A 23,951-nucleotide genomic window follows, 5' to 3' on the forward strand; every position below is an offset into this window, starting at 1 on the left:
CTGCTTAGTGAATCAGGTGAAGAGACTGACCATTAGCTTCCAGACAGACCACTTCCTGAGCTGACTACAGCATTGCTCCTGTGGGCTCAAGAGAGAGACCAGTGATGTGCTTTGATGGAGTGAAAAAATAGATACTTTGTCTTCAGCAGCAGTTTAGGTTTTGTTGGACTGCATTCCTGGGTTTAGCCCTTAAATGAATAAAAATTAAGACATGGAGGAGGACGTTCTCAAGTTACACAGTTTTGTGCAAGGTGGGATTCTGTGACATTGATTTGAAAGGTCACTAAAACTGAAATGAATCTCTCTAAGGAATCATAGAATCATAGAATATCCTGAGTTGGAAGGGACCCATAAGGATCATTGAGTCCAACTCCTGGCTCCACACAGGACCAGCCGAATCAGAGCATATGACTGAGAGCGTTATCCAGACACTTCTTGAGCTCAGTCAAGCTCGGTGCTGTGACCACTTCCCTGGGGAGCCTGTTCCAGTGCCCGACCACCCTCTCAGTGAAGAACCTTTTCCTGATATCCAACCTAAACCTCCCCTGTCGCAGCTTCATGCCGTTCCCTCGGGTTCTATCACTGGTGACCAGAGGGAGGAGATCAGCACCTGTCCCTTTGCTCCCCCTCGTGAGGAAGTTGTAGGTCGTGATGAGGTCTCCCCTCAGTCTCCTCTTCTCTAGGCTGAACGAACAAAGGGACTTCAGCCTCTCCTCATACATCTTCCCCTCCAGACCCTTCACCATCTTTGTTGCCCTCCTTTGGAACCTTTCCAATAGTTTTATGTCCTTTTTGTACTGTGGTGCCCAAAACTGCACGCAGTACTCGAGGTGAGGCTGCACCAGTGCAGTGTAGAGCAGGACAATCGCTTCCCTAGACCAGCTAGCAATGCCGTGCTTGATGCACCCCAGGATACAGTTGGCCTTCCTGGCAGCCTGGGCACGCTGCTGACCCATGTTCAACTTGCTGTCGACCAAGACCCCCAAGTCCTTTGCAGCAAGGCTGGTCTCCAGCATCTCATCGCCCAGTCTGTATGTACAGCCAGGGTTGCCCCTTCCCAGGTGCAGAATTCAGCACTTGCCCTTGTTAAACCTCATGCGGTTGGTGATTGCCCATTTCTCCAATCTGCCCAGATCTCTCTGCAAGGCCTCTCCACCCTCAATGGAATCAACAGTTCCTCCCAATTTGGTGTCATCTGCAAACTTGCTCACGACACCTTCTAGTCCTACATCCAAGTCATTTATGAAAACATTAAAAAATATTAAAAAGCAACATTAAAGGAAGAAAAATTGAAATGGTGTACAGAAAGTAGGTGGTTCAAAAGAGATGGTTATGATGGGAAAGTAATTAAACACTGGGATGACATTTTGTCCTCAGTTTCTTTTCCTGCTTTTTGCCCGTGGGGTTTCTTTCTTGCAGCTTTACCTCTAAGAAAAGATAGCTGAATTTATGTATATTGAAAACATGAGTCTTTCTCAGTATTGAGATAACTACTGAAAGTAAGCATGCAGGTATTCTCACTTCATGACACATGCATGTAAATATTAGAACTAAGTAGGCTTTTTGCTAAGTGTGCTTTGCAATGTGAAAATCAAGTCTCGTGTATAATTTATACCAGGAGACTACTCAATTTGCTTTGTCCAATGCTACAAATTACTTAAACTGACTTTCAAAGTTGTGCTTTTTTTTTTTTTCCCCAAAGGTCCACATAGTTAGGACTGTGCACATATCTCAGGCTGTGTATCTGTTGACAACTGTTTCTTCTTATTCTCATCTTAAAAGTGGAACTGAACCTTGTGTGTTTTACATGTCTCCAAACTGTATTTTTATTATGCTGACATGTAAATTTGGTGAGGATAACTAATGAGACCTGGAGATAATTGACCTCAATAACTTCCCTTGATGCCAGCAAGCACAGAATGTTTTCCAGTATGCTTGTCATCTGTGGTTTCTGAGAATGTGCCATAAAAACAGTCTGCTGCATATCGGAAAGAATAAGAAGAAGCTGTTGTTTGGGAAAGCTAGGTGCTTGTTTGTGTATAAACAATAGGTTTATATCTCAAAGCTTTTATAGTGCTACTATCAACACTGTATTTGAACACCATCCATGCAGAAGTAAGGAAAGTAATAGCAAAGTCTAGCAGAGTTCAGAAAGTTTAGTTTTTCTATCTTTCAGCATCCAAGTAGAGCTGGTTGAAACTTTTCCTCTTAAGTACTCTTGAAATGGAAAACAGGCTACATGTAAAGTCAGAATTTACTGTTTTTGCTAAAGTGAAAGCTTTCTTTAACCTAGATTGTGCCTCCTAGCTGAGAAACCCTGAAGTTAGGGGTTTCGTGTCTTCTTGATAGACTGTCAGATATATTGCCTTGGAGCTAGGACTTTCATACTCCTCAGGAGCTGTAATTGTTGTTGATCTTGGCTTTCTAGTACTTTCCATGTTGGCTGGCTCCCCTTCTGAGGGTTTTACCATTGCTGAAAAGGGTTAAAACAACATTTTATTTCTGCTGTCTCTAAATTAATTTTCAGAAATTGCATTCTTTACTGATTTTTGAAGTCTTTGTTTGTGTCTGTCATGAAAGAAGAATTTGGGATTTCCTCAGAACAGGAATTCAGGGATTTAGGTAGCTCTAGTGATATTTCTCCTTCAGAAGCTTCCCCTTTAATTGTTTGGCTTATTTTAGTTTTGTTACCATAGATCTTTTATTTTGCTTTTTAAGTATAGGGTGCTGGGTGAGGTTTTAAGGAGTACTACTAAGTCTGAATATAAAATGAAAAGGCTTTGGAAAGAGAAGTATAGACTGGGCAGTATTACATGCATTATCCCAGGGAAACTCTGCTGTTGTGGTTCTTCATAAATGTAAATGGAGTCTGAGTCAGGGCCAAGACTTTGACCTAACACTGACCTCTAATACTGAATATGAGTCTGTGTGTATCTGAGGATGGGCCTGAGGGGCCTATTGTTGCTAAAAGAAAGAAATATTTTGGGTTTTGATTATGGTTTTTGGCTATTGTAACCTTCAGTTGTCTTCACAGACTATTACATAGTTTTATGATGCTTTTTAAAAAAACTTACAATGCTGATTTCCATTTACCATTGCTCTGTGGTCTGCAAAATAATCTGGAATAGCTTGAGACTCACTAGGTTAGATCAGGGAATGCATTAGCAGCTACAATCTATGCTGTGCTCTAGACGATTCTGTAAATAGGTGGTCTTAACCAAGTAACTTAAATACTGTTTTTTATTTTATTACCATGTGTGTATCTTGAAGCCTTAGAGTTGGAACTCTGCAAGTGCTTCTTTTCTTTTCCTGTCTTTTGAATCTGAGAGATTTTAATGGATTTTATGAAGGAAATTTTTTTTTTAAATTTCACTCTGTAATTCATTAAAGATAACACCTCTGACAATATTTTGAGGTAATGTCTATAAATATAAAATAGCACCTGCAATTGAATTGATTTTTTTTTTGCACTGCTACTGCTGGGTGGCTTTAATTTGCACTTGGAAAACAGAAAATATTGTAGTTTGTTTGCATGGGGATTTTTTGGTTGGTTTTCATTTCTTTGCTTGTTTTAAATAGAGCTAGAGTGACAATTGCCTAGAAGCTGAGGAGAGCAGTGTAAGAGGTAACTGAATGACTGCTCCATGAAGGTTGGCTGTTCTGTGCTTAAGTGAAATGTTTTGGAAGTTTCGAGCAAGTTTCGAGCAAGTTCGTAAAGCATTGATTGTGTAGAAATTGCTAACATACTTGGCACCAATCCTTACCAGATATGTTCAGGTGGTTTGGTCATGTTAGAATCTTCTCATTTTTTACATACTTAGTAAATTATAGCAGTCACTACTGCAGTGCCATTTTGGATTAGAGGTGGAGAAAATGTTGTCTTATCTGTTGTCTTTTAAAAAATGTTTTTATAAATAATCTTTGAATTATAAAATCTTTTGAGTAACTTATGGATTTTAAATATCCATAAATTTAAATTCTGTGTGTGTTGAAAAATTGGAAATCAGTGTTTTCTGTAGAAGTGTACACTTTAGTACTTCTGCAGCAGCTCATATTCTGTCATAGAATCTTTCAAGTTGGAAAAGACCTTTAAGATCGAGTTCAACCGTTAACCTAGCACTGAAGCACCACATCTACATGTATTTTAAATACCTCCAGGGATGGTGACTCCACCACTTCCCTGGGCAGCCTGTTCCAGTGATTGACAACCCTTTTGGTGAAGAAATTTTTCCTCATATCCAATCTAAACCTCCCCTGGCGCAACTTGAGGCCATTTTCTCTTGTCCTGCTGCTTGTTACTTGGGAGAAGAGACCAACCCCCACCTGGCTACAGCCTCCTTTCAGGTAGTTGCAGAGAGTGATAAGGCCTTCTCTCAGCCTCCTTTTCTCCAGACCAAACAACCCCAGTTCCCTCAGCTGCTCCTCATCAGACTTGTGCTCCAGTCCCTTCACCAGCTTCGTTGCCCTTCTCTGGACACACTCCAGCATCTCAATGTCCTTCTTATAGTGAGGGGCCCAAAACTGAACACAGTACTTGATGTGTGGCCTCACCAGTGCTGACTATTGTCCCAAAACTAGAGGTTCGTTTACCTGGTGTGCAATAGGCCAATATACACACAGAGCAGAGGTATTTTATTGCATATTTGTGCAGATAATGGGTGTCTTTCCCAAGACAGCACACCATAGCTCCACATCAGTGCTTATTTATACATTCAACATTAACATATTCATCTTTCTAATACATATGCATTGTTACTCTATTAAATGATTGGTTTAGATTTCTTTGCCTAGCATGCAAACTAGAACACATGCTCAGTTCTTTTCTCTGCCTTTATCTTTTGAGCGGGTGGTATAGTTGGGGTAGGTAGTCCATGGGCCAGTGGTTGCAATTGTCCCTGCTGGAATTGCCTTTCCCCTAGTTTTCTGGTACTTTGGGCAAGTCCAAATAGTTTGTCATGGTATACTGACTGAACTAGTAATATGTCATTTAAACTTCAGCTTTTAACAATCACAATCTACTTAGCAGACAAAGGTACATTATTTAGATATTTCTTGCCCGGCCTTAGACCAGCAGGGGTAGGGCTACACAATGGACCTTTGCAGCAGCATGACAACTTGATTCATATCACGTTTTACATTTGGTTTTACAATAGCAGAGTACTGAGTACTTAAACAAAATATTTGAATAGCCACCAAATTCAGAATCCTGTGGTGTTGTCAGAGCTAATGTATACATGTTTTCTCTTTATATAGTTTTCCCACCTAGCTATGGCTTTATCATAGCATAAACAGATGATCTCATTGGGTTTTTCACAGCTGGGGTGATAATTTTTGAGCTGTTGAATGACATTATTTCTTTGTCTATGCAGGAAATCTCATAATTTCCAGCAATACTTGTAAATGCTTTTTTGCAAGTCCTACAACCCTATTCCATTTTAAGTATAACTTTGTGAAGTTTGAGAGTTGGGGATGTTGGAGGCAAACTGGGAAAAAATGTTGTTAGGGAATAATTTAAGTTAAACTTTTAAGTGACATTGGTAGGATGTTTCCACTTGGGGTCTCTCTTCCCTGTCCCTTCCTTCCCTGAGTATACATATGAACCCTGCCTCCTGTTGCACTCTGCGTGCCAGCATCTGTAGGACACTGGGTCCTAGTATACATTTACACTGTTCTGTATGCAGATCTGAGCTGGGATGTTCCTACAGTAAGTCAGAAGAAGCTGCAAAAGCTTGTGCTTTGCTCAGCAAAGCTAGACCCAGTGTATTGGTAAGGATTACTTGTTCATATGTCTGCTAATACAGTCAGGTGGCTTTGTCCATCTCTTGAAGAAGACACACAAATAAGATTGCTGCTCACCATATAAAATGTAAATACTTTGCTATCTTTCTGCACCATCTGTGTGAACTAAGGATCAAAAGATCTAAGGAAATCCATGAAGGTCACAGAAATTCAGATCTTTATAAATCTGGAAGTGAAAAGTTACTGTATTACTTAGATGGGGAGGGGGAAGGGGGCTGCTGTAGGAGAGAGGGTGTCACAGTTTGATGGGGAAAGATAAGGTAGGTTGGGTAACACCGAGGCACAGGGCCATCATTAGAAGATGGACAGGTTAATAAGTGAGAGTTTCAAGTGTTTAATTGCTAACTGAACAGGAAGATCTGTGTGAGGTGGAAATTTGGTAAGGGGCATGGGAATAGGAGAAAGCGAATAAATGCTGCAGGAGGTGGTGGGAGAGAAATGGCCTAGTGAACACGGATTTTTGATAACTTAAAGCAGAAAGAGAATCTTAGTCTTAGCTTTGTGCTTTGCCATACCTGAGTGGAAAGTCTGAGCTTTCAAAGTTTGTAACAGAAACTTGTTAATATACTAACTTTATTCTCATTTCCTTTTAATTGTCTAGCAGAACTAGTTTGTACCTGGAAATTTCTAGGTCAACTCTGACGAAAAATGCTTTTGTGCTGTGCTTGTGTAAATAAACATGACAGTTGTAAACATTCTTTTGATCTTTGAATCAACGTAGATTTAAAATTTTGTCTTGCGAGCTATTCGTAGCCTGAAGTGCTATTCTAATGTGATTGCTTGCAGATAAAAATAATTCCCTGCCTTGTAAGACTTCCGACTTCCCCCCTGCCCCCGCTGATTAGCAACTTTCATGAAATAGTATTTCGCTGAGTTAGGATGTTTATAAAATTGTAAAAGACTTGTAGGAAGGTGGATAAAGTAAAAATATTTGGTGTTGTATCTGAGCACACTAGTGCTGTGTAAGAGCATTAAATAGTGGAATGACTTGCATCTATAAATAGTGATCTTTGATCTTCAACCTAAGTGTTTTTAGACTGTTAGATATCTGGAATAACAGTGAGAACAGTGTTAAAGGTGAAACCAAATCCTTATCTTGTTCCATAACTTGTAACAAGCAATGGCAAGGCCACGTTCAGTGAATGGATGTGCACAAAGTGACAACTCCTCCAGTGTATGCTGACTTCAACTGGGTGGGAGCTTCCCAGATCATGCATGACTTACAGGTCTGTTGCTGTCTGTCGAACTTCATTATCTGTCTCCTATAAATTTAACTCATTTTTAAAGGTGATTTTTTTTTAAACTTTTGCCTTCCTGTAGAAACAGTTGAATAGAAAAATAGAAAAGAAGTTGGCCTTTGACTTTTCTAACCTGTGAGCTAGCTTCATTTACCACCTTTTAGTCCTTGTCTGTGGAAAAAGAAAAAATAATTTTCCTGTGCAAATAGTACATTATTCTATATTGCTATTCTCTCTCCATATATTATTATTCTCTCTACTCTTTCATTCCTCTCTTCTTCAATGTCCACCTATAGCCTCTTTAATAGGCAATAGTCCTATAATGCTGAGCATTATTGTTCTTTTGAGTACCTTTTTCTAGTTATGCTGTATGCCGTTGAAAGTAAGTGTCAGGAAGCTGTTTGCAATGTTGAAGATAAATGTCTGCTTCTACTGATTTTCAGTTACCCCAGGAAGTTTGAGTTAATTTAAAGGCTGATTTAGTTAGACTGTTGTGTGCTGAAGTGGCCTTTCTGTGAAGGTTCCTTCAGTTGTCTGAGGTCTTTGCAGTAAGTGCTAAAACCAATCAGTCCATCTGTCTGAACTACCTGGAAAGATCAATTTAATGGTTTGAAAAATGTTCTAAAATATCCTCTTCCTCACTGTGTTAATACCAATATAATCTCTGTGTATAGAAATATGTTCCTTCTCTAGTGGATCACCTGCAAACTTTGAGCTTGGGGGGGAAAAAAGAATAATTTTTTTCTTTAAAAAAAAGAGATATGATGAGGCAGTACACATTCTCATTACTTTAATCTAACCCACGAGGCCAAGCAGTTCCATTGATGAAGACCATAATTTTTTTGAGCTGCCTTTCATGATCACTTGATTAAAAACTGTTGAATGGTCTTCACAGTCTCTTTCAAGACTTGCCTGAGTAAGAACCCTGAGGCAACTGGATCTGACTTCATAGCTGAACCTGCTTTCAGCAGGAGGTTGGACTAGAGATCTTCTGTGGTCTCTTCCAGCCTGAATTATCCTGTAATCCTGTATTTCTCTGCAGCCCACAGCCTGTGGCTGTATAGATTGAATAACTGCTGGAGCAGAGGAGTTTACATCTGGTAATTGCTGCCAGGAGTGGTGTAGTTAACATCACTTCATTGAAAAACGCTCTACTTTAAAAATGAATGCAGTTTTCTTTACTAAACAAAGGGGGGGGGGGGGGGGGGAATTAGCCTTTTCATTGTTTGCATAATAATATAACACTTTTTGTTAATGGAAAGAAGTGTATATTTATTGTACCACAGCTGTAAGTTTGTGTGATAGATTTTTTTTTTAGTTTGCATATGTGTTGTCTGATTTCAAAAATTATTATGTAAAGAGGCTATTAGATTTGAAATAGTAGAATGTAGGAGTCATATCTCTCTCTCATTTTTTTCTCTTTATCAAGCAAATACTGCACTTTATATTACATGGTTTTTGGCAAAGAAATGTCTCGTACATACCAAAATTATAATTTACGGAATGTCTGACTTTGCAAGTACCAGCTATTCTTGTAAGTATCAGCTCTGAGCAGAAGACAGATTAGATAACTTCTCAGATCCCTTTCCAACCTTATATTTATGGCCTTTTAAATAAATATCTGTGACATATTTCAGTAATTACTTTCTAGAGATTCAGAGCTTTTGTAGACTTTTCAGAAGTATTGGTCATCTACATAATACAGCTCTTGAAAATATCTAAATGGAAACAAATATTATAATGTTCCTGGAAATATCTATTTAATAGCATGCATTAATTAGGGACTGGTTTGTAAGTTTAGTAGACTTCAGATGTATGCATCTTGTATCTCTATACATTGGCAGCCTTTACTTGTGAATAGAATAAAATTGAATTGCTCTTGATTTAAGCTAGTCTTTGTTATTCGTTAAGAAAAATTTTATGAAAGGGAATGTTTTCTTTCCCCCCCCACTTGTTTCCAGAACTTTTCTTCTGAAGTGTCCCAAAGTGGGTATTTTCAGAGATGCATCAGTAGAGGAGTTTTGGAAGGCCTTTCTGGATCATACTAAGTGTTTTCATAGTAGTTTCTCAAAAGAAAACATTTCTCAGAATGATTTTGTTTTGTCTTAGAATCTTAAAAAATATGCAAGAACTGTGTTGGCTGTTCTGTAGGTAAAATGGAATTCTTTTGATGGGATTTTTTTGGTAATAATTGTTGAGCAATAGGGTACAAAAGTCAATGCATACATTTCTAGATACTGAGTAAATGTATTGGGTCAAAAACTGTTCTTTCATTTAAGCAGACAGCTATCAATGCAGAAATACAGATGAAAATGCATCGTAGATCTGGTTTGCAGTTTTGCAGTTTACACAAGAACAGTATGCATCCAGCTTTAAAAATGCATGTTTTCAAAGGATTTAAATGACAAAATAGTAGCTATTCCAAATACTTACCTGAAAACTTTGGTTCTTTGATTTACTATATTGAAGCTGAAAAATCTGTTCTGTGGTTTGTGCTTGCCACATTTGTGTTTCCACTGTATTCCATATTTTACTTAGTATTGATTTTCAGGTCATTATCAGTGGTACATCATTTATGGATGTAAAATCATGTTAATATTTCTCAGAGAGCTCAGATGAGCCTGTGTGATGTCAGTAATGCCAAATGCTTCATGCTTTAAAGATGTACTAAGTTTCTTTTGACTACATACTTTGTATGTGTCTGAGACACTTTGTATCTCACAGTTTTTGATATTTTATTGTTTCATTTTGTATCGCTTCCCTGAAGTTTCCCTGCCCTTCAAAGAGCAGAGACGAAGTGTCAAAACTAATAGAGAATGAGTGTTTCTCTTTCATGTTTACAGTACAGGAATGGAAGTTGATTAGTGATGCTACTTCAGAAGTGTATGAAGGCAGGAGAACTGCTTTGAGACTCTTTCTATTTGCTTTCAGGTGGAGATGGAGAAATCTTACTGCCTTTCATTCTTCACAGGGTTACACATCGTTCTGGAATGATTGCATCTCCTCAGGATTGCGTGGCTGTATGTTAATCGAATTGGCATTGCGAGGGCGTCTTCAGCTAGAGGCTTGTGGAATGAGACGCAAAAGTCTTTTAACAAGAAAGGTAGGTGGAGGAAAATGGTCACACTTACTTTTGTGTCATGCTCTGGGCAATAGCTATAAATTATGACTGGTTGCAAGAAAAAGACTTTTTTTTCTTTACATGGGGATAGAGATTCTGAGTAGTGATCTAAGTTAGATGCACAAGAGGTAAAAACATTTAAATGGTGAGTGGAAGTGCCTTGGAAAAATCTTTTGTACTTGTTCTGTGCTCCTGTTTGTTCTCTTGACATGTTCCTGCTGCTGCTGCTGGGAACCTTGCATAAACAGTTGGCAGTGGATCTGGCCAGGGCACAGTGGCGGCAGTTACTGCTGAGAGCCAGTAGCACCAGTTGTAATCTGCCGAAGGAACTGGCTTTTGCAATGTTGGTGGGATGTGGGCTGGGACTGAAAGGAATGGGTAACTGACAGCCTGCCAGATGTATCCTGTAAGCCACCGGTTTAACTCTGGTGTACACAGTGTTGCAGTTTGTGCTTGCAGTGCATGGGAAGGAAATGATCTGAACACAAAACTGTATCTACTTTAAGCAGGTGACTGGTGTGTTAAATTTATTGTACTCACCTTTAAGACGGGCAAATTTTTAAGGTCCTTTATTGAATTAGGCTGAAGATTTGAAGCCTTAATTTATTACTTTTACTGCTGTTTTTTTCCTTAGTACAAAATGTGCAAAGTCACACTGTTTGAAGAATTTTTACTTCATCAGCATTAGAGGATACTTGTAAAATAAGCTTATTGAAAACATGGTCAAATGTTGTCTATGTGCCACAAATAAATTCTCTTTTATGGCACGTTTCCCTGTCAATATTATCTTTTGCTAAATTTTTTAAAGGAAAGCTTACAAATTCCCCAACCTTCTCCCAGCTTCCTCCTCTTCTGAAGAATTGAACTTCTGTTCTGGCAAACAGCTCCTACTTCTTTTAGCTTCATTTAGGCATATTCAGCAGTGGTTAGTTTGCACAAAAATTTTTTTTTTTTTTTTTTTTTTTACTCCAAAGCTTTTGGCTCCTTAGGAATTCAAGAATGTTCTCTAGCAGTTATTTTCAGTCTGTGCAAACTTTGTCAGCTCTACCTGAAATTTTAACTTTGGGTTGGGTTTTTTTTTTTGAAAATGGAAAAAATAATCTGTGCCTATGTTCAGTAAAGAGTACAAGCAAAATTATTATCATATTTGGTTTGGGGGTTTTTGTTGGTTTTGTTTTGTTAAACTTTATCATGTGGTTTTGTGGGTGAGTTGCTGTGTTTGTTTCTATTCCCTCCCCCTCTTTGTTTAAGGAGATCTAAAAGCTATCCAGTATTAAAGCTTTTGTTTCTGCTGTTGTAAGGCAATCGAGAGATTTCTTTTTGCAGGCAGGAGGATTCTAATTTAATTTAAAATTCAAATGAAGATTGGTTTCTGCTCAGGTAATTTCTTGCAAATAAAATCCCTGATTGCTGATATTCATGAGATTTCTCCTCCCCCTGCACCACCTCTCTTAATTCAGAAATCATTCTCATGAATGACTTGTGGTGTTTTGTACCTTATTTGAAGTTTTGCATTAATGCCGAATTTCACTTTTGTTCCTGTGTTTGCTAGGTCTAAGTGTGTCAAGTCTACCAAGTGTCCTCCTTGTCCCCCTTTTTGCAGCCTTTGCTCCCCTTGCTCTCAGCTTTTGCTGTGAATTAAATACTGTGCTTAGTGAGAGGAATGAGCTGTCTAGTTGCATCCAAGGTTGTGATTCAGTGGCAATACTATTTTTTTATAGCTTCTGCCTCTGGGGGTAGCCATTTCTCCTCCTTGCACTAAGGCCATCCTCAGATTTTTGTGGGAAGGTAAAAAACCTCATTAAAACTCAAAACTTTGATTTGTGAATCAAAACCCTGTATCTTCAAGCCATGTTCTGAAGGGAGGAGTTTTAGGCTTCAGTCACTTTAACCTGTGTTGCCACTGAGGATAGTCCTGTCTTTGGAGTTTTTATTGGGTTGTTACTAGCATTTTGCAGCCTTGTCAGGCAACCCCTCTGAAAACTAATTCACTTCTTTGATCAGTTTAGTTTTTACTTGAATTGCTTTCTTGATCTGTCAAGTGGGGCACAAGTGAGACTGCTGGCACAAGCAATGGGGTGAGAATAAGAAGAGGGTAGAACTAGTTCTTTGGGCAGTAGTATGGATTTGTAACCAGCTAACTGTGGCCTTGGTCATACAGCTGACTTGAAAAATTGCTAGCTACAAGGATTTCCACTTCAAGCCTTAAATCAGGTGGATCTTTGCTGATAATTTTTTGCGATTTCTAAGACAGAACTTCAGAATGGATCAAGATGCATTAAATACATGCTTGCATGCCATAGACAAATGAGACTGAGAAACTGGCAGACAAGGAGTTGATGGACGTAAGCAAAACTGTGAAAGTCAATATGACATATTTTATGTTGCAACATCCTTGTAAATTTGGCTTAAAATAAATTATCATTGCATCATCCTGGAGCTCTATCTACTGGTACCAATTTAGAAACACATAAGTGGTTGTTGAGTTTTATATATAAATAAAATAATTTCTAAGACTAGTGGTTATTGAAGATAGAAAATGGTATTTTATGCTGCCTTACAGACTCAGAAAGCAAACCAAATCTTTAGGGTTCTTAAAAACCAGAAGAAATCCCAAAAATCCTTGGGAGATTAACTTCAGTATTTTATAGCTGACAATACTGAGTGAATTATGCATGAGTGAATTTTTGTATTGAAACTAAATAATAAAATTTACTTAAAAATCAACACGAGGTACTTAATCTTTAGCATTGCTTAAATGCAAAGCTGCATTGTGGAAAATGCAAATTAGATATTCCGTGTAATCTACGTTTCCTCAGCAATTGGATACAAAGCAAATCTAGTACCTGATAAATCACTGAAAAATTTGAATAAATACTTTTTGCAATAAGGCTAAGGATCATCATCTCTGAAGACCGAGGATCTTAGCTTCTTTCTCTACCTTTGCTCATCTATTTGAGAGAGGAAAAAACTCCCCCTTGTGGATGCTTTATCTTCTGTGATGATTCAATTCACAAGATCCCCAACCCACTCGATTTCCCACTCTTCTTGTGCTGTTATGACTTTGAAGAGAGTTAGCGAGGAAGCATTCATTGATAAATCCTTTTTCAAGAAAGAGCAGATCCATGAAGGTAGGAGAGAGGTGGCTGTGCTTCTGCTGTTGCCTGTCTGCATGTGCTGGGAAGGGGAGGGGAAGAGAAATACCAAGTGTGAACCAAAATACTTTTGTTTGAGGGGAAGAATAGTCAGAAGAATCTGTGAAGTGAACATTCAGTGTAACAGAAAAGTGAGAAGAAATGGTGCTGTATGTCTGGCTGCAGAGAACAGTGAACTTGGAAACAAAATGCTGTGCGTTGTGGCTTCACAAGAGCTTATGGAATCCTGACTGAGTTGAATGGGGAAGTCTATGCTCCTTACAGCTCTTTCCTCTGAATGTGTGTATGTTTAGGCTTGTACTGTCATGGTGCATTTTATTCAGGCTAGCTTCTTAAACTTCTTTGCAGTGGTAGAAAAAAAAAATCTTAAGCCCAAATAAGCAAGGAAAGCTGTTTTCTAAACTTGAAAAAAACACCACAAACTTACATCCTAGACTTAAAAGCCTATTTTATCTCTTCAGTGAGGTTTGTTTTGTGGGGTTTTTTTTGTTAAATAATAAAACAGGTCAAAAAAGATGACTTCATATCTTACCTTGTTAAAGTGAGATGGTAAGTAGTACATTACGAACTGCAGCAGGCTGGACAAATCCAGTTTAACTAATGTTACTGTGAAATTAATTATATGGGACACTTCAAAGAAAGCAAAATACTGCTGAAATATCAGTTTGAGAAAGAAGTAAAGATAAATAAGTTGGGTTGTTTTAGGCTAATTACTAAAAGAATATCTGAAAAGTGACTCTTAAGCTGCTCAATTGCGGTTATTAAAACCCTAACTTGAACTATCCTCTTGTATAGTTAAAGAACAGAAACTTCCAAAAATTCAGAATCTTGATATAAAACTGGAAAGTATGTAATATTATATATGTTTAATAGAGGGTTTAGTGCAAGCTTGTAAATCAGAAAGATAAACATGCATTGTTGTGTGTTTAGTTTCAAATAGAGATTGTCTGGATTAAAATATAGTTGTGTTCTTAAAACCAAATATCTGTGGTTTATGGTGGGAGTGATCCCCAGCTCCCAAAAATGGAGACCTGGACGGTATGTCAAGAGACCATTTAATCTTGAGGCAGTAACAGATAATGAGGTTTTTCTGGTCCCTCCCTGGCAGACATTTAGTCTTAATGTTCTCCACTGACTGCAATTCAACAGTCAGTTCCTGGGTGTTTAATTTGCCTGTTGAAGTTTTTGATAGTACATCCTGCATCTTCTGTATTTCCAGAATAAGGTGGTATCTTTTATTTTTTCCAAAGTAGGCAGCCCAAACTACTGTTTATCTTACATGCTTTCTTTTTAGATCTAAACAAAGTTTGTTCTTTTTAGCCTGGCATTGTGGACTGGTTCATTCTTGCTGATTTGTATTAAAAATCTTAGTTTCTGTGCTTTATATATACCATCTAAATTGGAAATTATATTCCCGCTATGACCTGTTAGCTATTCACAAAGATCTCCCCAGCAATTTTGCTTTTCATTTCATCTCATTGACTTTGTACACACCTCCAGTTTGGGATCATCTGGCCAGTATTGAAGTCGTCTTAACATTGCGACTCATTTCAGTGTCATCTACAGACCTTACAAAAATGTGTTGTACTCCTCTATTGTTTGTAGTAAGGATTATTAGAACTATGAACAGAACTAGACTTGGAATGTATTTTAATAGGACACTTAAAGCTTTTCCAGGACACCTTTCTGACTACTGTGAAGCTTTATGAAAAATAAGAACTTTCACTTGCTGCTTCTCTTGTATATGTGGAATTGTGGTGTTGTGTTAGTGTTTTTGTCAATTGCCTGTTATCTTTTTACCTGATGCTTGTAAAGCGCTAACTTATAAAACTATTTAAATTGCCAGATTTAATCTTTACTTTCATAACTAGCTTTGAAACTGTAGTAATCTTCTTTTCCTAAGAAAGGATAGATTTTATTGTTGTTATTTTGTTTTTGTTCAGATATATTGACTTGGGCTAGTTTAATCTGTATTTTTTCATTTGCTCTTGTTTTACTAACCAGGAAAAGTGGTATTTATACAAGGTTTGTATAACTTGTAAACAAGCAGTTACTCAAATTTGTAAATTTTATTATGTTGGTGTGAATTGTTTTTGTTGTTCTCCTGTCTTGAGGAAAGAACTCAAATAGTCGTAGAAGTTATTAAATAACAAACTTAAATGTTACTCCATCTATTATTGCATATTAAAGGTCTTATTAGTACATATATATTTTGCCCAATACGTGTGTTTTGACTGTTAGTGAATGGAATGCTGCTGGTCAATGTTTTCTTCAGAGCTGTAAAACTCACAGATGATGTCTTGAACCTATTCTTATTCATCAATATATGGAAGAAGACAACCAGTTTTCCTGCTTTTTCAGTTTGTAATTTATTTCTTAATTTCACATAGCCTAATTTAACTGCAGTATTTTGAATAAATTGGTTTGAAGCAGTAAAACAGGTTGCCATCAGAGAGTAATTTAACACTGTAGTATACTTTGTTTTGTGGAGCAACTGAAGGACCTGCCAAGGTTAGTGGATTATTGTCCTTAAAAAATTAGGTATTAAGCATGTTATTAATACTATGGTTTTAGTCAATTAAGGTTAATTAAAGTTATAGATAACCTAAGACTTAATATAGCTTTGTAATTAAAATCCTAGATAATTGGTTGGGTTTTTTAACAACTAGATAATTTTTTAAACTTTTGTATTCTTAGAGATGTTTCCTTATTTTTAACAAAAAATTTCCTTGGTTTTAATAACAGGTAGATTTTTGCGGTTTTATTGGTGAACGTTTATAGTATTTGAATTAAGTCAAAATACTGACTGCATTTGATTCTATCCTAGGTGATTTGCAAGTCAGATGCTCCAACAGGGGATGTTCTGCTTGATGAAGCTCTGAAACACATAAAAGAGACCCAGCCACCTGAAACAGTACAAAATTGGATTGAACTGCTTAGTGGTAAGCCTTGGACATAGTGTATTTGCCTTTTTTCCCCCCAATAAAGCTAATTATCTGGCATCACTAGAGATTATACTGTAAGGTTTTTGGGGAGAAAGTATGCAAAAAAGTTAATTAGTCTGTCCTCTAGGGTAGTCTCTTGTTGATTGTAGCCCTTAATCAAATATAAGTGTTGCTTTTGACTTAACTTGGTACAGAAAGGATCTAGATGGAAGTGTCAGTGGACATCTCAACTCTGTGGAAGAGGTGTCTTCCACTGACTGAAGTAAATCAGGACTGCACCCTGGAGATGTAACTGCCTTTCTCTGTAACTGGAAATGAGTGCTAGTGGAAGTTTGGAGTATGAATGTATGGATTCAGTGTTCAGATTTTTACTAAAGAAAGGAGATAAGCTTCTCACCGCTCATATGTAAAAATTGGGGATGATTTGGCCACTAATCACTAAGAAACAATAAACAGTCAGGAGTTCTATTTTTTCATTAACCAGGAAAATGTAATAAATATTTTCAAATATTAGATATTTCTTGTTGTTCAAAACAAAGTCTTCAAGATGAGTGCTTTGCACACAGCTCTTCGTGTAAAGCTAGTAAGTTTTTGCCAAGAAAATGATAGGTAATCAGATTTCATCTTTACAATTGCAGTTAACATTTTTCATATGCCTCACCAACAGTTGTATCCCCAGGATACATAAACTGTAGTTAACAATTAACATCTTTTAACAGGTAGTGCTTTTATTGTTTTGTTGAGGTTTGGTTTTTTTCTGTAGCTAGAATTCATCACCAAGGCTTGCCTGTTTTTATAAAACACATAAAACGCAGTTTTCTTGGAGCAGTTCAGAGCCATACTTCAGTTGCGCAAACAGTGCAGGAAAAAAACCCACTGTTTTGTCAACACTGTGACTCTGGGAGGCGTGGGTTTATGAGACTTGAAGTTGTGTGTCTGAATCTATTTGTTACACGTAACTACCAATACGTAAGAGTTTCAAAAATGTGCAAAATCTCTCCTCCTTTCTCTGCCCTCTTGTTTTCATTATGTTCTTCCCATTCATCTTGTACCACCTTAAACAGCCTTCCTTGCACATCAGTTCTTAGTCCTGTCCTTGCCATCCCTCCCCTCTGGCTCCATGACTGTCAGGCAGAGGGGGAGAGAGGAGAATAAAGCAGTCCTGGTCAGCAGGGGGCATGGCTGCTGCACAGCCTTGCAGTTCAATTCTCCTTCGCTCTTACGGCCTGCAAAACCAATTCATTTTTCTTGTCCCAAATATGTAATTTGTGCTGACATATCACCTTCTCTCCCAGTGCAGAGCACATCAAGTTAGTACCAATTCAAAAAAGGTCAGCTAATGAATGAACAATGTTGTAGGTTTTCTTTGAGCTAAGCTAAGGTTTTCCTGATGGTGCTGTGCTTTGGCTCTGGGAAGATAGTTATTGTTAGTGCTGTGGCTAAGACTTGGATCAATCATTTTTACGTGCACATGGTTATTAACAACTGGTTCTTGGATGGCATTAGGGTTCTTTGCATTTCCCTTGATTTAGAGGGCTGGCCTTTGAAGAAAAATATTTTGGTGTTTTGTTTGGGTTTTTTTAATAAACTCTTTTAGAATTTAGCTTTAGGGCCTGGTTCTGGAAAAATAGCTACTCTATCCATAATTCTCAGCAATGCAAAGAATGCTGCTTTGCTGCTTGAAGTTACAGTACATATGAGTTCAAAGCTGTTGTGGAAATATTTATATGAATGTGTAAGGCAATGTTTACTAGGCTGATGTTGTTTCTAAGACAGCCTCTAAGGGAAGCAAGTGTAGGGAATACGGAAGTTTGGATCAAAATATCAGGTCTTCCTGTAGATGTAATAAACCTCTGTCTGCGTTTGGGCAAGCGTTTGTGTAGTTGAGGGGACTGGTCACAAGGTGTCAGCACAGTACTGATTTTTATTATGATGTGGCTACATCCACCTAACAAATGTAGAAAAATCTAGGAAATACCCTTTGCACTGTGAAATGCTTTAAGGAAACTACTTGTGTGTAGTTTCATTCATGGTCAAGCTGGGGAATCGCATGCAATGAGGTGTGGGAGCTATAAGGGACTTGTATAGTTCAGGCCTGGGTGCGTTCTCTGCCTTTCACTGTGTGGCTGGTGTCACCTCACTGGTTTACTTAACTTGGCTGTTACTTGAATACAGTTTATGTCACCCTCTATCACACTGGGAGAAACCTTAAAGTCATCTATGGTTTTTATTATTGTCATTGTATGTTAACCAAAGAAATTTTAAAAAGCTTTCTGATATAGAAACACATCGATACAGAAATTCTCATATCATTTACAGAAAACCCCTCATCTGTGTAAGAAATACTTAACGCTGTTTCTTCCCTTGCCTCTTAAAATGCATAGACTTTTTTGTATCAGGAGGGCATTTTAATACTTATGATAAATACTTAGGCTGGACTTAAAATTTTTAGCTCATTAAGTAAACTCTTCAGTAAAGGTGAATTTCTCAGGGCTTAACAATTTTAGCTTTATCAGTAGCTGTTGATGCTGATTTTGTGCATTTTAAATTCCCTCCTCTATGCACACAGAGTCACACAGTCAGGCACTCTAAAGGGCCAGATTCACCTGCCTCAACAAAATGATTAGAAACATTAAAGCCCCTGCCCAACGTGTGGTCCTGTGTACACATGCACTCCCATGCTAACACGGTGCATGGTCACTGTTTCACCTAGTGGGGGCAGGAAGGCAGCGAAGAATGAAAACCTGAAGAAATAGAGAAATACACAGGGTAGGTGTGCATTAGCTTGTCTCTGGCAGAAAGGCAATGACGCGTCTTCCAGTCTCTGAAATGGTAAAAGGCTGGAAGCAGACAAATGCGCAAGGTTGGAGGAGCAGCTTATTTTTATTATTAAAAGTAAATTCTTTCTTCATGACTGGTTTGGTGTAGGTTTTTTTGTGTTTGGTTTTTTTTTTTTCTTTTCCTTCAGTACTAGACTGCTTATTTGTCATATCCTTAATCAAGACATGGCTTAGCTAGCATTTCATCCAAACTTTAAACGTACACTGAAGCTCCTCCAAGGAGGCTCCCATGGTCTGTGTCTGTGCTTGTATCTGGGTAGGTCAGCGATCTGAGAAATGCTGACATTAGTACAGTATCTTAGTATGAGAAATGCTGACATTAGTACAGTAATAGTCAGTTATATGAATTTGACAGCTCATTCTGCACCACAACTTAAATTTTGTCTGATTGTTGGGTTTTTTGCTTGCTTTTTAGGTGAAACATGGAACCCTTTGAAGTTGCACTACCAACTCCGAAATGTCCGTGAACGGTTAGCTAAAAATCTAGTGGAAAAAGGTGTACTGACAACAGAGAAACAGAACTTCCTTCTTTTTGACATGACTACGCACCCTCTCACCAACAACAATATCAAGCAGCGCCTCATCAAGAAGGTTCAAGAAGCAGTTCTTGACAAATGGGTGAATGACCCTCACCGCATGGACAAGCGCTTGCTGGCACTCGTTTATTTAGCCCATGCTTCAGATGTTCTGGAGAACGCTTTTGCCCCGCTTTTGGATGAGCAGTATGATTTAGCCACAAAGAGAGTGCGGCAGCTCCTGGATTTAGACCCTGAGGTTGAATGTATGAAAGCCAACACGAATGAGGTTCTGTGGGCTGTTGTAGCAGCTTTCACAAAATAACTGCATTCAGACTGAAGTGTTCTCCTTTCTTTCATGTAAACCAGTTGTTTCTCTTCTATTGACTATTCATGTTTTCTGTAATTTGTACCTTCTCACATGATGAATTGGCTCTTGTTTAATGGGAATTATAAGTGGTGTATTCCCTCCTTCTCTGTGTATCTGTATACAGGATTCTGCTGGTACAATAGAGCTTCCTGTTTAAAAACAACAGAAAAAAGGTTTTACTGCCATATTGGCATTCCATTTCCTATTCATTCTGAGTTATCTGAAATACTTTTTTAAATCTATTTTTCATCTTACTGTTATTGAAGTGGTTTAACATGGAAAGCACCTCAAGGAGGAAATGTGCATGCAGTTGGACCACTAGTCTCAGCTGACACAGATGTGTGCATACATCTTCTGCAGTACAATTCACAACAGATTAAAAAGGGCCTTTTTAAATCACCAAAGCTCCATGTTGAAGTGTCTGTCAGGACATTTTATACACAGATGTTGCTTCAATTATATCTAACAAAATTACTTTAAAAGCAGAAATGCCATTAAGCAGCTTTGTCAATAGTTCCTATAAAATACCCCGTAAATTTTACTTTTCATGCAAGTCTCTTGTGTACTTATATTTTCATTAGAATGATAGCTGAGTTATAAGGCTAGTATAGAAAGGTCCAATTGTTTCATAAACAGTTTTGGGATGGGATACATTCCATTATATTGTGTATATATAGTTCCAATTGTATATTAACAACTGTCCCATCTTAGTATTTTGCAAGATCTACTTAGTTGTACACCTGGTGCCCCTTATTTGCTGTCAGCCATTGCCGTTCGATGGAAAGAAAGGCCTCCTGTAAAGAGCATGTATGTGAAAGCTGTTTGTTTCCAGTGTCTACAGAGTTTGCCATCCGGGTTCTCAGTCTATGCATTGCCTTTGATAGTGTATAGAAAGAGACCACTTTCTGTCATCATTTGTACTTTCCTTCCCCCCCACTCCCATATGTAAGAGGCTTGTGACCAGTACAATTCTTGAGTGCAGTTTTTACTTTTGTACACAAATTAATGTTTGTCCCTTAAACTTCATAATCTATTTTACAGTTTAAAAACAAAAAGTCAGTCCTAGCAGGTGTTGCATGTAAATGGTTAGCAAGTAATGACTGCAGTTCAGACGATTAAGATTTCTGTAATGGGACGCTCTGCTCTATTTTTTTTTATATATACAATTATGCTGATTAGCACACTATTGTAAAAAAATATATAAAACTTTGGCTTTTTAAAATTTATTGCCTCTTTGCCACTGCTTGTTATCTCCCGTTGGTTTCACAGTGTAAATATTATGCATTGAACCAATTAAGCATTGATTATTTTTTTTCCTCATAACAATACAGATTTATAGTGGGGCTTACAGGTGTTTAGAAACTTTTTTGGTTAATATTCAGAGCAAGAATACTAGATGGTGTATAACTGTAGAGTTGAAATTTAAGGGATCCCATAATCTGTATACTAGCTTTTTACCTACAGTAAATAAACTATGATCTTGAAAGTGCCTGAAACAAAGCAAGCATGTCATTTTTATTTTTGTGTTGCTAATTAGAAAGGTTTTATTGCTTAACTGAAAGCTTTAGTTAATATCCTTCTTATTAGAAAGGGAGAGTTTATATTAAGTAGATAAAACTGACCTAATCAGCGGTGTGGCTCAGATCTGCAGGATTCATGGCTGAGACAGACTGAGTTAGCTTGTGAGTGTGCAGCTGTGCCTGCCATGGGTAGTCCTCTTCTAGTGTGAGCACAACTATACAGCCTCATCTGTGACTGGACTTCCAGTTTTGCACTTAATTTTAAATCATTTAGCTGCTTAAGTAGTTGACTTTAAAATTCAACTTAGATTCATCATAACTATGACATTTTTTAATAAAGGTTTTTAAAATATGGTCCTTTAACATTTAATGGCATACTGTTCTTTCAGTTCTTAAATGCTATTTCTTTAGAAAAATGAAATTAAAAGTATACTGTAAGATATTTCAAACTCTGGTTTACAAATAAAAAGACAAACAGTGTTCTTAGTTGTAAGATGCTGTGTTTAAGACTTTGAGGAGCTTGGGCATGAACTTTGGACATTTTCTTTTAAACATTTCAAAATGTGATAGCTTTAAGTGGAGGAAAAATGAAAGCTGCCATGTTGCTCTTATATTTGACAGCTTATAGAAAACTTTCTGTGCTTGATAGTATATGCTAACTCACTGCTTTCATTGTCCCTCACTCCTGTGATCTGTTTCCTCATTTTGTGTTGCTCTTTGAGAGGAGAAAAAAGCAATTAGATGGAAAGGTCAAAAAAATAGTGGTGTATGTAGGAGCAATTTCAGTACACAAAATTTATTTTAAAATAGCTTTGAAAATCTAAGCTACTTGAAACATGCTTCAGACTGGAAGCATCTTTCATAGTCACTTTTCTGTCCTCTCATCTTCATTCTGTGAGTATTTTCCATGTTTCATGTTAGGTTGTGGAGGATGCTGGGGTTTTGTCACCCTTACAGCCAACATGGTTTAAAAGAAGCTACCCTTTAATCCCATTCAGAAAGAGGTTGGGTTTGTTTTTTTTTCTTCCTTCTCTCCACATAGAAGGTAAATACTGTAGGCAGTTACCAGTTTTATTTTGCTTAAAGATAGAACCTGTCTATGATGGGGAGAGTTTGTACTGGGTGTGTCAAAGAACTTTGATGTGAGTAACGAAGGTTTTATGAAGAGCGACAGTGTCTTTTGCTAGACCACCTAGTATAAGCCTGGATGTGCAGGGGAAACAGATGAGCTTTTGGAGTCTTCAGTCCTATGTTGTGCTTTAAAAAACCTAAAGTCTCACAAGCGCTACCAGACATTATGTCTAACAAGGAAGGTAAGTTTGGTAGGTTTACAGGGACTGATTTACCAAACATCCTTGCCTTCATTGCTATTTCATGTTCTAATAAAACGGTTAAACATGGGAGACTGCGTTGTTCTGCTGAGATTCAGGTACCCTTCTTCCTGTTGGCTGCTGCTGCAGCTCACGGAGGCCTCGAGACCTGGGTTTAAGGCACTTCTGGTTGCTCCAAGTTCTCAGCTCTCAATGGCTGCTTAAAGTGAAGACTGCTATCCATAGCTTGAACTTGAACGTGTGCCTCAAGGAAGAACCTATGCTATTCAGGGATGCATTCTTTTAATACAGACTTTCAAGTTAATGTCAAAAATTATTTTGAAAGTTAAATCCCCAAGCAGTACATATATATAGTTTTACAGTCCTTGAGATTTACATCCTCCTCTCCTGTGTTTCTAGAGATGATGTTACAGTGCTCCTATATGGGATGCTAGTGAAACCTGTGTGCCATACATGATGCTTTTGAGGTGAAAGTTGCACAAATTGGCTGTAATAGGCTGGTGACTGAGTGCTCATATGTTCATGCCCATTTCTCCTACAAAGTGAAGATATGTATTAACTAATGTGTTCTCTGTGAACTGGACTGAATCTGTACTGAACAAAATAAAGCACCCTTTCAAGCTATGAGCTGCAAATGGTTACTGCGTATTGCATGCAATACGTAAATGATTTTATTTTTTTTTAAATTTCCTAAGTAATTTCCAGTTTTTCCTGAGACTCTGGTCTTCACTGGTTTAGGAAACAGAACTTTAAGATTTCCATCAAAGCCTCAGTTCTGCGTCAGCTGGGCTTTGGGCACTTCAGGTAGTCCCAGTTTCCCCTATTGTCCATCTATCTTTCTATGTGGAAGGGGGTTTTCCAACTTCAGAGAAGTGCAAATTTCTTGAAAAAATAATGTATTCTGTGGTAATGCTTAATGTAGACAACAGTTTAATTAAGAAATGAGATGCTGTCAAGTGCTTTGTAAGTGCCAGCTATAAAGTGTGATTTCAGGTGCATGTAGGAGGTGGCCTCCTTGGGTAGGAGGGAAGGATCTTTGGATGGGAAAGAAGCATGGTCAGACCTGCTGCCCCTGTTAATCTCTAAATAAAATCTGGAGTTTCCTCCCATTGAGTCT

General features: G+C 37.8%; 1 protein-coding gene across 1 annotated transcript in view; it reads left to right on the top strand.

Moving 5' to 3' along the window:
• Positions 1-23,458, top strand: part of GOLPH3 (golgi phosphoprotein 3) — a 35,805-nt gene extending 12,347 nt beyond the window's left edge. Inside the window, exons 2-4 of the mRNA XM_075739467.1 lie at positions 10,009-10,140; positions 16,141-16,255; positions 19,514-23,458. Of these exons, the coding sequence (XP_075595582.1) occupies positions 10,009-10,140; positions 16,141-16,255; positions 19,514-19,938 (672 nt within the window). The 3' untranslated portion in view covers positions 19,939-23,458. The remainder of the gene's footprint in view (positions 1-10,008; positions 10,141-16,140; positions 16,256-19,513) is intronic.
• The last annotated feature ends 493 nt before the right edge of the window (positions 23,459-23,951 follow it).

This window comes from Balearica regulorum, chromosome Z, assembly GCF_011004875.1.
Source record: "Balearica regulorum gibbericeps isolate bBalReg1 chromosome Z, bBalReg1.pri, whole genome shotgun sequence".
Classification (NCBI taxonomy): Eukaryota; Metazoa; Chordata; class Aves; order Gruiformes; family Gruidae; genus Balearica; species Balearica regulorum.